We start from the raw sequence: 13,084 nt of genomic DNA on the forward strand, positions 1-13,084 counted from the left end.
CTGGTAGTGAAGGGTGTTAGGGGAGGAAGGGAGAAGGATCGGGAGGTTGTGGTAGTTGCTGGTGAAGTTGGAAGTATGGAGGGGGCGGGGGCGGGGGTGGAGGATCAGAGGACTGGGGAAGCAAGAAGAGAGAGCCAGAGAAGGAGAACTAGAGGTGAGCTTTTCGTTCGTTCGCGTCTTCTCGTTCCTCTCGTCTCGACCGTTGGAAACTCACAGAGGTCGGAGATGGCACCTAGAGCCTCGACCTGTGGGTCGAGAAATACTCGAGGTCGTCTTGAGGTGCGGGGTCGAAGTCGTCGTCGTCAAAGGGAAGGCTGAAGGGACGATGGGTTCCATCTTGACATCCTCCATCTCCGAGTCCGAATCCGACGACGAGGAAGAAGGAGAAGAAGACCAGTCGAGTCGAGGAAGAGGAGGAGGAGTAGGGAAATAGGTTGCCGAAGGTGCGAGATCGTCATTGTACTGCGAAAACCAAACGAAGGAGGGCACAAAGGGAACGATCAGACGCGTCAGATCCTCGAGCTCACTCGCTTCTTTCCCTTCTTCTTCTCCCCCTCTTCTCTTTCCAGGCTTCGAAGCGGATAATGGACCACTCACAGTCAACACCCTAGCCCTCAACTCACTCCCCTCCATCATCCAACCTTTTCCCTCGCTCGCTCGTCTTCGCGTCGGAACAGGCATCTTCAACTCCCCTTCTCCTCCTCCTCGCCCATCCAGCACCTCTTCAACCCCAGGAAGTTTGACTCCAGCTCGAATGACGGACGAAGCCGCCAGGGATCCTGGGGTCGAGAACACCATTTTTTGGTGACGGAAACGTCGAAGTTGGAAGTAGTCGTCGTTGGCGTTGTCGTCCATCAACATGGAGGCATCCTCTTCGTCGTCTGATCCTGCTGGCTCCAACTTGATGCCTCGGAGGGTGGTTGTGCCTGAGGGAGGGGAGACGGAGGGGGAGGGTGTTCGAAGGAAGGAGGTGGGAGCTCCTCGGTGAGGGAGAGGGAGAGGGAAGAGGTATCGATCGTTCATCGTTGTAGTAGTTTGGGTATGTTGGCGGCCTGCGTCCATTGATTTTTAGTTTGCTGTAGTAGGAGAAAGGGAGATGGAGAGGGTATGGACGACCTGCGTGTGGGAAGGGTAAGGACGAGACGAGGAGGGGAATAGGGAAGAGAAGAAAGCGGTTCAGGTTGGGTTGGTAGTGGTTGAGGGTTAAGGAGAGAGGGAAAAGCAATGGAAATTTCGAAAGAACAAGAGTGGGAACAAGGAAGCGGGCGGAGGGTCGAGCGCTCGAGGGAAAGCTGAAAGGGAAAGCAGAAGGCAGGAGGGAAAGAGAGAGATCGCGAGTTTCGTCCTCGTCCCTTTGTTCCGAGACAAAGGGATCGTTTTGAGAAGATGGAGTAAACAACCAGAAGACAAGGAGCGTCGGAGCTGCGATCAATCAAAAGCCAGAAAAGAGAGCGAGAGCGGGGATGAGGGAGAGAGGGAAAGAAAAACAAGGGTGAAAAGGACAAAGGGCGACGCGATGAAACAAGGGGCGGATAGCGCAGAGATGTTTTGGTTTCGTCTTTGTAGAGGCTGTGAAGAGCTGGAGGATTGAAGGAGGAGTGGAGCTTTTGGTTCTGTGTCTCAGTGAGGTCGAGAAGGTGATGGACGCTTGAGGAAAGTGAACACGAGGATCTCGAAGTGAAGTCGCGACGCGTCGAACGGACGAGCGACAGAAGGGACGTCGAGAAAATCAAAGGGAGCATGCATTAGAGACCTGGATATAGAAAGGCTACAGTGCTTCAGTAGCCGCCATAGCTTCAGCTGCTAAACGAGCATTTTTCGAACGACCTCGAATCCTTGGACCGAATTTCTGTGTCGAGAAAAGAGAAGAGAAGAGAAAGCTGATCAGCTCGGAAAGAAGGAGGAGGGCGAACGAGGGAGAGAGGTTCGACGAACCTTGAAGATGAAAGGGAGGGGCATCAGAAGCATGCAGAGAACGGCGAGAATGAGGCAAGCATCTAAAGGAAGGAAAGAGAGAGCGTCAGTTCGAGCGAACTCTGGATCAACGTCAAAGGGAAGAGAACTGACAAGGAGCGGTGAGAGCGGTATACATTGTCTTTCCAAAGAGAGGGAAGACCGCTCCAGCTATGGACCGAATCACGGTGGCAGCCGAGAGAGCCGTTGCGGCGCTGGAATGAGGACGGAAGATTAAACGAGAGTCAGCTCGAGTTTGGAGGAAGCGAGCGGAGCGGAAGGTGCGAAGCAAACCTGTAGATGTAGGTATCGACGATGTAGTTCATGAGAGGCAAGACTGTACGAAGAAGGAGAGGTTGGACGTCAGCTCACTCGAAGGCTAGAACGAAGACGTGAAAGAGGAAAGGACGTACAGATCAAGCTAAGGGCGAATCCCATTAGGCAGCCGCTCATCATAGGTACAGCCCCTTTAAGAGGTAGAAGAGTAGGTATCGGAGGTTAGAAGGTTTGAGCGCAAAAGCGAGGAGGCGTAGAACTGACAGTGAATCGACTGAGGTAAAAGAGAGAGTACGCGTCGAAGTCAGCGATCTTCTTTCGCCCTCTGCTTTCAAAAGGGACTCACAGGGTACGAAGTGAAGCCTAGCCAGAGGATAGATATGGGAAGGAGAGGAGCTCCGATGTAAGCCGAGTTCAGACGCTGGTGGGGAAGAAGAAGGCAAACGGGCTTCAGATTCAACTTGAGCAAAGTCCCGTTTCGACTTCGGAACTCACGAGCTCAGGAGGGACTTTTGAAGATGGGTAGACAGCTGCATCTCGAATGTACTTTGGATTGTAGTATAGAGCGGAGAGGCTGGTACCTGCAACACTTCCGAAGAGGAAAGGAAGGAACTGGAAAGGAAGAAGCGTCAGCACGGCGCGTCGTGAGCAGAACGAAAGATTTACGAGACTCACCATGAGACCTGAAGGCCCAGCCCTAAAACCATGTGTTCCCTGGAAGATGATGGGAAACGCGACGAAGTTGAGGTACATGATACCGTAGATGGTCGACATGTAGCAGCAAATAGCGGCGAGCATCGGTTCCTCGACTGGAGGGAGACGCGACGAGATCAACGACAAACAAACGAGTCAAAGTAAACGGAATATAACGCACCGAGCATTGCAAACGGGCGTACACACACATCGTTGACTCGAGCTTTGATACCGGTCTGTTTCCTCTCAACTGAAAAATGGGAAAAGAGGACGAGAGAGAGGAGTCAGGAGAGGCGAGAGAAGCTGAAGCTTCGAAGCAGTACGCACGAGGAGCAAACCAAGGTTCCCCAGTCTCCTTCCTAAGACGCTTTGCCTTTTGTACGAGGATGACAGGTGCGTAGGTCTCGCTGAGAAAAGATGGACGAAGAAAGAAACGAAGAGACGGTCAGTTTCGTCGCATCGAGGCAAGGAGGCAGGTTGTTTCGAAGGCTTACGGAATGGTGAAGACGATGACAAGCAAGCAGAAGGCAGCAAAAGCGCAGAGTAGCCAGTAAAGTGCCGACCAGCGTACACCAGCTAGAAGAGAGGAGAAAGAGGGGCAGCATCAGTTCTGTTCACTCCTCCGTCTCTTCGTCTTTCAATCTTGGCTTCCTGTATCTTCAGCATCTGAATTCAAAAGCTGGTCGAGCAGGCTCACCGTCGCCCATATAGCCTCCAATTATAGGTCCTAAGCGAGAGGAAGAGGCAAGATGAGCGTCAGCGAAAGGAGGAAGAGGTGGAAGTCGACGCGTCGTCGGACAATCTCAATTCACCGATTGCAGGTCCCACCGTGGGTGCGAGTACCTGTTAATGGAAGAACACAAAGGAGAAAAAGTAAGATGCAGATGAGCGAGGGTCCCAAAAGGGGGAAGGAAGAGGGAAGTTGTCTGTTGAGGCGAACTCACGAAGATGGAAATCGCTAGTCCTCGGATCCTAGGCTCGAATAGATCACCAATCTGCCCACCGGTAACGACGATCGGCGACGAAGCACAAACTGATGCAGAAGGGGGATGAACGGAAAGAGGAAGAAGAGGGAAAAGAAACGGGGAGGGTCGTGTGAGCATCGACCAGATCGCTTCGACTCGAACCTAAACTGTCAGAAGGGGAAGACTCACTTCCTCCAAGAAGTCGGAATATCAGCACAGCCGTCGTATTGGGAGCGAGAGCTGATCCTACTTGAAATCCGACGTAAAGGGCGAACGCAACAATCAGAGGAGGACGGCGACCGTAGACTTCCGAGAGAGGCCCCCAGAAACTGTTGAGCGAAGAAACGATCAGTAGAGCTCTCGAGGAATGGATGAGAAGAAGCTGAGCTTACAGAGGTCCAATCACGTATCCAGCGACGAAGAGCTGAAGCAAGGGGAACGGTCAGGCCCGTTCTGCGACGCGTCGAACCAATCCGGATCTCCCTGCGAGTCTGACGTACCGAGAGCACCAGAATCGACACTTCGTCGCTCATTCCGAAGATCGTTTTCATCTCTGACAGAACACCTGTAGGAGCTGAGGATGCGAACGTTCTGTTGAAGAGGAAGAAGCTTTCAGCTTCGGTAACGTCCGGCGGGGAAACGAGCGCTGGCAGCGGCCAAAGCGTCGAAGATTTGAGGAGGAGGACTCACGCGTTCAGGACGAGAAGTCCAGCGGTGAAGACTAGATACCAGCGATATCTCATGCTCCAGTTCTGAAGACGGAAGAAGAGGAGGAGTGTGAGCAAAACAAAGTGATGGGGCCGGCGACCTCGTCTTCCTCCTGTTCCCTTTCCTTCTCTCGCCGTTGGCTCCCGACACGTTCTCGTCTTCGCCTTAGGTCCTTGAAGGATAGAGAGAGCATGTTGTAAACTCACCATGGGGTTTTCCACGTCTCCCTCCTCGAATCTCACCTCCCAGTCGGGGTCTCCCTTGGACACTCTCTCTCCATCCTTCTCATCGAAACCGGCTTGTTCTTCCACCGCTTCTATAGCTGAATGTGGAGGAGGAAGGCCAGTCGAGTCTCCCTCTCCTGGTGATGTAGTTCCGTAAGGTCCCGGCGTTCCTCTGGGAGTTGAATAGTAGGAGAGTCAGCTCAAGCGCCGAGAGGGAAAGAAGAGGGAAAAGAGAGCGAAGGAAGAGCGACGAACGAGACATTCTTCTCGAGATCAGGGACGGCGAGTGTGTATTCCGATGCAGAGCTGGAAAGAGACATTCGTGGTAGTGAGTGGTTGAGAGGCAAGAAGAGGGAGGGAGGGAAGAACTGACCTTGACCTCGTTTTCACTCAGCCCTCCACCTCTCGCTCACCTCCGAAAACCGGCAGCTCTCCCGACCCGCTTCGTGCGCCTGAAAGATATAGAAAAATGGTCGTTCTCATAGATACGTACGGTAAAAAGGGCGAGAGAAGAGAGAGATCGCGGCAATGGCTGTTGAAACGAGGCCGATTAGACGCGACGACGGGAGGAGGAGAGATGCGACGAGAAGAAGAAGGCAAATGCTACGAGCCAATACAAATGTGAACGATACGAATTTCCTTAACAGGTCAACTGGCTGCTGCGAAAGGAAAGAAGTCAACAAATTGGCGCTCGACGATCTCGAGATCCTCAGTTGGAACTTCTAATCACCTAGTGTCTCGCCGAACCCTTCCGTCCCTCCTACTAACATGCTCCCGCGTTCCCCTCCTCTCCAACCTCCCTCCCTTCCAGACGGTGCTCAACTCCTCGTCCTCGTCCTCGTCGTCTCCTCGTCCTCGCTGCCTCCCGCCCTCCCCATCTCTCGACTCCGGATCAACCTCCACCTCGTCAACCCCACCGGCGAGAATCCTACTCCCCCCAACACCTGATCCTCTCACGATCCCACCTCTCCAAGACTTCTCCTCGACCCCAGGTCGTTTCTGTAAGAGGAAGAGGTTGCCAGGGATCGAGACGTCGCCAGAGTCGATTCCCTTCGAGCGAGTGGCGAGAGTTTGAGCGTCGTTCCAGAAGCCTGTAGCTCGGTGAAGGAGTCTGTTCAAACACGAAAGTACAAGGTTGAGAAGGAATGGTCAGGCTGCGAAAGAGAAAGAAAGAACGCGCTCGAGACGCGTCGCGAGGACTTCCACTCGAGATCGTCTCATACCGATGGAAGAGGTTGAACTCACTCTTTCGACGAGATGAAGACGTCCCATTTAAGGCATCCCAGCAGCTGCTTTTCCATAGTGACGACCTCCTTGAGATCCCAGGGTGTGTAGGGAACGAAGGACTTCGAGAGATGGGAGACGTCGCAACTCCACTTGAGAGCTAGAAGGAAGGAAGCGAAGGCGATTCGGAGTGGAGTATCATTGGAGACCACTGCGAAAGCGGGAAGGAGAAGTTAGTTCTCGACAGGAAGACAAGGAAGAGGAGGTAATGATGTTTCTGACCTTCCTTTCCCATCGACGGATAGTTCGCCAAGAGACGCTCGAGGTAGATGATGGTTGAGATGAGAACGACGAGCTTTACCATGCAAGTATCACAAAACAGAGCATCAGCTTCGGATGTGAGAGGAAAGAATCAAGAGAAAGAGGACGAACGGGGTGAGGAGACAGATTCGTCCACGCCCTGAGATATCTGCCGACGACCTCCTTCTGGTGAGCTGAAGCCTGAGATCGAGCTCTCGAGTCGTAGCGTGCTCCTTTCGGGATCGGGACCATGATCCCAACGACCTCGGCTGCCATCTCTGAGAAAAAAAAAGAAGGGAGGGGAGACAGGTTCGTCAGCTGCATGATCCGAAGGGCGATCGACTTCATTCATTAACGACGCCCTCTTCGAGCGAGGACTCACCAGCATCTGCTCTACTACACTTGAGGTTCATCAAACGATCCATCTGAGCTCGATCCTCAAGCCTTAACCCAGCAAGAACGACCGGCTTCCACTCCCCTCCCAGGAACGCGACGTCTCCCTCCTCTCCCTCCGAAACGAGATCCCCCTCCGCATCTCCAGCTTCGGCTTTGGATATGAAGAGCGTTGATAGGGTGAGGCTCTCGGGAGAGACTGGAGGGAAGAGTGGAAGACGGGTGAAGTGAGGAAGAGTTGAGCTCAAGGCCGGGGAGGGCTGAGAGGGTTCGAGGTCGGGAGCGGCTGAGGTTGAGCTCGACGACTCGTTTTGGAGGGAAGAGGAGCTGAGAGGGGGAGAGAGGAGAGCTCGAAGGCAGCTCGACGGTGAGGAGGGAAGTGGGACGCTGGAGTCCATGGCTTTGAAGGAGGGGAAGGGAGGGGAGGGGCGGGAAGGAAGGTTGGTTGGTTGATTCAAGGGATGGAAGCTTAGATGGAGAGATGACCTCTTTGCTCGCTACTGTTGGTTCAAAGGGAGCGTGGAAGCCCTGAAGAGATAGGACTTCTTTTGCTGGTAGAGGATGGGGAGGGAAGCTGTCGAAGATGGTGGTCGAGGAGGAGAAGGGAAAGATCGATCGGCGAGGGAACTGGCGCGAAGGGAGGGGGGAGGGTGACGATGAATCGCCATGAAGAGCTTCACTTGAAGATTCAAGTCAAAGGAAGCCTTCCGAAGCTCCAATGCATCCGGAAGTTTGTTCCTCGACGTCAGCTCGTCGCTGACACGCTGAGGGAGATGATTCGGTGTCGTGGTTTGAAGGAAAGGAGACGAGGGAAAATGAGCTTGAGCTGGCTCGGAATTGGTGGCTGCTTTTCCTCAAGATTTTCTGATTCAGAGGTTTTTAAAAAATTGCACGAGTGTTTGTTGCCCACGGGACTACTGTAGCTCAGGGGTACCACGGATCATCTCCTCAAACCATCTCGTCGAGCAAAACTAACTGACAGGCGTCTTCGTTTTCTGATCTCTTTGAACCGATGAAGCTTAGCGACGACGAGGTGTGATGTGATGGTGCCCTTCCGTGCAGCAGGTCGGCATTTTTTTTCGCCAAACCATCTCCTTGACAACGTTTTCTTCTCGAGCTGGAGCTTCGGACCAACTCCCTCTTCTTTCGACCGACGCCCATCTTCTTCTCCAGCATGCCCTCCCCCACTCCCCTCCCTCCCTACCGACGAATAGTTACAGCTCACTCGCCCCTGCCGGAGGAGGATCGAGGACGAATCGACGCTGAGACCGGAGAGAAGCTCGAAGCTCCCGTCAAGATCCTTTTTGACGACGACGACGCAAAGGGAACAGGACAGATCTGGTGGGCTGCGACTCCTGCTAGTCAGCATACTGAGTGAGTCTACGTCTCTAATGGTTTGGGAAGATCGATCTTTAGAGAGAGAGATGGAGAAGGCGTTGGACCGAGGACGAACTTCACCGAGCTCAACCTTGCGTCTCTTCCTCTACATCTCTCGCTTCCCACACACCCGAGAGCGTATAGATTTCAAAGCATGCTATCGATAGGTAGATGTATGCTTGACTACGCTGCTGGAACGGGGTGTCGGATCAGATAATCGAAGCTGACCTCTTCCTCCTCCCCCCTCCTTCAATCTCCCATCTTCCCTCCAGTGAGGACGTAGCCCAAACTCCCCCCGCATCTCTCGTCGTTCGAGGAGGATCCAACTGTAGATCGACAACCCTCGCTCCTGGTCAGGTCACATCCATGGTAGGTCTCAGCTTCCTCCTCTTCTCCCTCCTCGTTCTCTCCCGCTCATCTCTCCCTCGTCTCTTTGCTCGCTTCAAACCCTCTTCTCTACAGCACCGAACCTCATCCCTCGACTACAACGTCGTCACTCACGGAACCATCACCCTTCTCACCCCTCTTCTCCCCTCCGTCCCTTCTCAATGGCCTCCCTCCTCCCTCCTCAAAACTCGTCCGGACTTGCTTGAAACGAAGGTGTCGGCTGGAGAGGTTGTTGTTCAACGTGGGACGTGAGTTGACCTTACATTTTCTTTCTCTCTCGAAGCCTATTCGAGGGTTTCATCCCTCTTCTAAGATGCGACGACGCGTGAGCTTGAGGTTCGAGCTGACCCTCGTTTCCTCCACCTTCGTGATTCTTTCGCAGCATCCACGCCTGGCGGAACGATACAGACGAGTTCGTGCGATGGACCTGCGTCCTTACCGATGCAGAGGCTGTTTCTGAACTGCCGGAGGTTTGGGTTTTGGAGGGAGACGGGACGGGGAAGGGAGAGGTGCGAGCCGGGAAGGGACTTTAAAGAAAGGTCGAGGTAGAAGTCGTGGTTCGACCACGTTAGACAGTCTTTCGATGTATTTACCACGCGCATTTATACCCTTCGTTTCCTATGCACGAACCTCTCTTTTCCACATCGCTCGTGAGGCCGAAGCACCAGAGGAAGCGACGACGCGTCTCACTCGCCTCGATCTTCGACCTGCCTCTCTTTCCCCGCCAGCGAGCCAGAAGTTTGAGAGAAGAACGTGAATGCAATTTTTTGGAGTGAAGCCTAGAAGTACATCAAACAAAACGAAGCGAAGGTACTACAGTTTACAGAACAGGGAGAGATCGACTGAACGAAAACTAAAGCGAGAGGAAGAATCAAAAAGGAGAGAAAGAAAGGAACGAAGAAAGAGGGAGGTAGGAAGCAAGATAGCTGAGCAAAGGAAGCGCAAAAAAAAAACGCTTCCGTTCTGTTCTAATTTATCCACTGTTGTCGGCGCAAGAGAAGGGAGATCCGATGGTTCCAGCAGTGAAGGAAGCCTGGATGGAGATGATGGTGGCCCAGAGACCAGCTCCCATGATGAACATTCCAATGCAGATCATTCCGATGGCGTTGGCGTAAAGGAGCTGAGAAGGATCGTCCAAACAAGAAGCAGGTCAGCGAGGGAAAGCGACAAGCGACGCGCCGAAAGAGAGACGACGTGGGACTGACCTTGTTGCTGAGCGAGGGAGCCTTAGGGTTGACTTTGTTATCGTAGAGCCACATGATTCCAAAGATGGTGATACAGAAGAAGGAAGCAAAGACGGCTCCGATCAATCCGATGAGGTCGTTGAAGAAGGGGATGACCTGCGAGGAAAGAAGAACGAGGACGACACGAACGAGAGTCAGCTATGCGAGTTTTTGAAGAAGCGAAAGTAGAGGATGTGGTAGGAGAGACTCACCTCAGCAATGATGAAGGAGGAGGAAACAACGGCAGCAACGAGTCCGAGCCAGGTGATCCAATGAGTGGGAGTGGAGTGTTGGAGATGATGCGATCCTCGAAGGAGTCGAACGAAGCAGAACTTGGACGAGGAGTGAACGGCGATGATGGGTCCGGCGAGGAGACCGGGAATCTATTGAGCAAGGAAGTAGGGGAGGGGTGGAAGAGGGAAGGATCAGCAAAGACGTTCGAAAGAAGAACGAAGCGAGAGAGGAAGGAGGGGAGGAAGGTGCGACTCACAGCAACTCCGTACGCGATCTTCTTGATCAAAGGACCGGCGGATCCGAGAGCTGGAGAGGTGACGTATTGACCACAGTAGTACCAGAGGACGGTCTGTTCGAGGAAATGATCGAAAAGGTCAGCGACGAAGGAGGCGAGAGACAGAGACGCGTCGAAAACGAGGTGAAGAGAAGAAACGAACCGAGATCGATACGTAGATCGCCATCGAGAGTCCCTGTGCAGCGAACATAGCCTTACTGTAGTCCCGAGGATCCTTCATCTCAGCGATGATAGAGAAGAAACCGGGGGATCCTCCGTAGGCCTGGGTAAGAACGAAGGAAGGAGAGGAAGCCAACGGCGAGTCAACGCCCGCTCTTCCTTCTCTTGATCACAGCTCGACAGGTCTGCGAGATAGAGCCAGAGAGTTTCGAGTCACTCACGAAAAGGACAACAACAACAGCGAGCATACCCTCTCCGAACGTAGGGGTATTGAACGCCTTCAACTCCTTGTCAAAGAAACCGGTCGGAGGAGCTCCAGCGGGTCTCGACTCGAGTCCAGAAGCGATGGTGACGATGAAAATAGCAGGCAAGATGGAAGAGATTCCGACCCATCCGACCCAGGAGATCTGCTTGAAGGCTGAGGGGGAGAGATAGAAACGAGGAGAGCTTCGGTCAGCGGGAGGGATCGAGAGTTCGAATCGGAAAGGGATGGGGACTCACTCCTAGCAGAGGCGATGCATCCAATGACAACGGCAGCAGTAACAGCGAAAGCGACGGTACAGGTAGCGTGGGAGGTGACAGCGTTGAGGGCGATGGACGAGGCGAGAATTCCTCCGGCTCCGATGAAGCATCTGATGGAAACGAGAGAGTCAGAAGTGGTTCGGGAGAGTAGAATCTGGGGGATGAGACCGACTCACTGGTAGAGCCTAAAACGAGGAGAGACATCAACCATACCAAGAGAAAGGAAAGATGGAGGAGAGTGGTGTGAGTGGTGAGCTTCGTCGTTCTTCCTCTCCCTTCGAGCGATTCAAACGCTATCGAGAAACGACGGGTGAGCAGTACTTACATGTAACTCCAACCAAGGATTTCCCGTCCCCAAACTCCAGCGAGAATGTATCCAACATCTCCGACGCTGTGAGTATCGAAAGGAAGAAAATCGAGTCAGAGTTCCGAACGAGAGGGCGGGAGGAGAGCGGGATCGAGTCGAAGACAAGAATCGGAGGAAGAGATAAACTCACGAATGCACTCCACCGTAGACTCTCCCAAATCGACCGATCTCGTAGTCTCCGTAGGTACTGTAGCCAGCGAAAAAGGAGCCAAGGAAATCGAAAGGAGAGGAAGGGAAAGAAACGCGAAGGAAGGGTCAGTTTCAAGTTCTGAGCTCGATTCATCCGTTCCGCGACACCGACCCGCGTCCTTCGAAAAAGTCTTCCACCGAACGAAGAACTCACGTAATAACACCGAGAACCAGAATGAGGAGCATTCCAGGTACGTATCCGACGGAATTCAGCACGTGAGGCAGGGAGAGCACACCGAGACCTGCGAAGAAGAGCAGGCAAATCGAGAGAGAGAGAGGACGAATGGGTCAGCGGAGAGCCTGGGCTGAAGCAAGCTCGTCAAACCCCAGCTGTTGTCTTCCTCCTGGACGCTTATACCTCGACAATCTTGCCTCTCCAGCAAGCTCGACCACCTGAGGAAAAGAAGATCGAGCGAAAGGAAAGGAAAGGAAACGAGAGGAGACTCACCGACCTGACTCTTCAAAAGGAGAACGAACGCTCCCGGCCAGGCGACACCTCTGTAGTCGGGGCCGTCTCCGTCTATATCAGCGGTGAACACATCGTCTACGACGACGGCCTCCAAACCCGAGTGGGCTCCGTCCTTGTTTTTCTCGCTCTTGGAGTTGCGAGTGGAGGAGGCAGAGGAGGAAGGGAGGGTCGAGTCCGGAGTGTTTTTTTCCAGATCGAGTCGATTCAGGTTGATGGAGGACGGCGTTCGGGACGGCCGTGGTGAAGGGGTATCCATCTGTTAGTGGAGTAGGGTTGGGTTGGGTCTGGGTAGTGGTGGTGGTGTTGAAAGGTTGAGGGAAAGGGAAGGTAGAGGGAAGGGGGTTGAGCTTCAAGGGTTTGGGTTGGTGGTGGTTGAGGAGGAGTCATGGGAGCGAGGTCAAAGGCAGGTTTGAGAAAGCTGGGGAAGCGGACGAATAGCAAGACTGGGTCAGAAGGATTCGGATGATCAGGGAGTAGAGATTTCAAGTCTTGGAGGGTTTGGGAAGAGGAAGGGGAAATCAAGTGAGCTCGAGATCCAAAAAAGCGTCGAGGACCCCTTGTTTTGTGGTTTTGGCCCGAGGGCCGACGCAGCTCTAGGCCTTGAAGAAGACGCGTCCCTGCCATCGAGGGAACGTGCTCTGCTCGTGGGTGGTACGAGTGAGCAGCGAGAAAGAGCAAGAGAGTCGAGGAAAAAGGACGCGTCGAGCGCTTCCTCGGTCCGCTCTCTCTTCCCTTCTTCGACAATCCGTCTCCCCTTAGCTCGAGAGCGATCTTCGCTCCCCTGTTCACCAACGTCACCTGAGAGCCGAGAGAAAGCGAGAAAACACTCACCTGATGATCCGATCTCCCTTCTACCGCTGCTCTACCGCCGCCTCGGTTCTTCCTTCGATATCGATGAAGAAGCGCTCGTCCGTCGGCGAGCGAGGTCGAGAGCCGCAGCTCGGCGAGCGCTAGAGTCGACAAGCAGGAGCTAGATCTAGATCCGACGTGATCCGATGGGCGAGGAGTTGATCGAAGAGGTGCAGCCGCCCAAGGAGATGAGCTTTGAAAGGATGGATAAGAGAAGAGAAGGAGGGAGGTGAGGCGGAAGGGAGGGAAGAGTCGAGCAGGCCGTAGATCTGTAGAG

General features: G+C 53.6%; 4 protein-coding genes across 4 annotated transcripts; 1 reads left to right on the forward strand and 3 right to left on the reverse strand.

The window, feature by feature from the left end:
- Positions 1-1,752: 1,752 nt before the first annotated feature.
- Positions 1,753-5,173, reverse strand: BDY24DRAFT_379565 (MFS transporter). Its single transcript, XM_076639056.1, has 21 exons — positions 5,075-5,173; positions 4,802-4,991; positions 4,578-4,639; positions 4,388-4,478; positions 4,280-4,311; positions 4,077-4,216; positions 3,867-3,955; positions 3,735-3,765; positions 3,620-3,649; positions 3,417-3,498; positions 3,250-3,329; positions 3,104-3,172; positions 2,905-3,038; positions 2,725-2,841; positions 2,576-2,650; positions 2,494-2,503; positions 2,367-2,420; positions 2,248-2,290; positions 2,068-2,168; positions 1,936-1,997; positions 1,753-1,849 (listed from the first exon to the last, which is right to left on the reverse strand). The coding sequence occupies exons 1-21, from the start codon at positions 5,137-5,139 to the stop codon at positions 1,769-1,771; spliced, it is 1,638 nt and encodes a 545-aa protein (XP_076499547.1). The 5' UTR covers positions 5,140-5,173; the 3' UTR covers positions 1,753-1,768.
- Positions 5,174-5,270: 97 nt separating this feature from the next.
- On the reverse strand, positions 5,271-7,520 carry BDY24DRAFT_233017 (cyclin family protein). Its single transcript, XM_076636647.1, has 6 exons — positions 6,726-7,520; positions 6,476-6,621; positions 6,326-6,398; positions 6,065-6,254; positions 5,550-5,930; positions 5,271-5,478 (listed from the first exon to the last, which is right to left on the reverse strand). Exons 1-6 carry the CDS (start codon positions 7,132-7,134, stop codon positions 5,460-5,462), a joined length of 1,218 nt encoding a protein of 405 aa, XP_076499548.1. The 5' UTR covers positions 7,135-7,520; the 3' UTR covers positions 5,271-5,459.
- A 384-nt stretch (positions 7,521-7,904) lies between these two features.
- Positions 7,905-9,130, forward strand: BDY24DRAFT_379568 (cupin domain-containing protein). The gene is made up of 4 exons (XM_076639057.1): positions 7,905-8,110; positions 8,386-8,482; positions 8,576-8,748; positions 8,883-9,130. The coding sequence occupies exons 1-4, from the start codon at positions 7,911-7,913 to the stop codon at positions 9,031-9,033; spliced, it is 621 nt and encodes a 206-aa protein (XP_076499549.1). The 5' UTR covers positions 7,905-7,910; the 3' UTR covers positions 9,034-9,130.
- Positions 9,131-9,239: 109 nt separating this feature from the next.
- Positions 9,240-12,374, reverse strand: BDY24DRAFT_379574 (transmembrane amino acid transporter). The gene is made up of 12 exons (XM_076639058.1): positions 11,938-12,374; positions 11,644-11,731; positions 11,431-11,487; positions 11,259-11,324; positions 11,110-11,118; positions 10,913-11,043; positions 10,633-10,829; positions 10,395-10,514; positions 10,214-10,306; positions 9,936-10,106; positions 9,706-9,840; positions 9,240-9,620 (listed from the first exon to the last, which is right to left on the reverse strand). Exons 1-12 carry the CDS (start codon positions 12,212-12,214, stop codon positions 9,474-9,476), a joined length of 1,491 nt encoding a protein of 496 aa, XP_076499550.1. The 5' UTR covers positions 12,215-12,374; the 3' UTR covers positions 9,240-9,473.
- Between the last annotated feature and the right edge of the window lie 710 nt (positions 12,375-13,084).

The sequence above is a fragment of the Mrakia frigida genome, assembly GCF_051309035.1.
Source record: "Mrakia frigida strain ATCC 22029 unplaced genomic scaffold BDY24scaffold_5, whole genome shotgun sequence".
In the NCBI taxonomy this organism is placed as follows: Eukaryota; Fungi; Basidiomycota; class Tremellomycetes; order Cystofilobasidiales; family Mrakiaceae; genus Mrakia; species Mrakia frigida.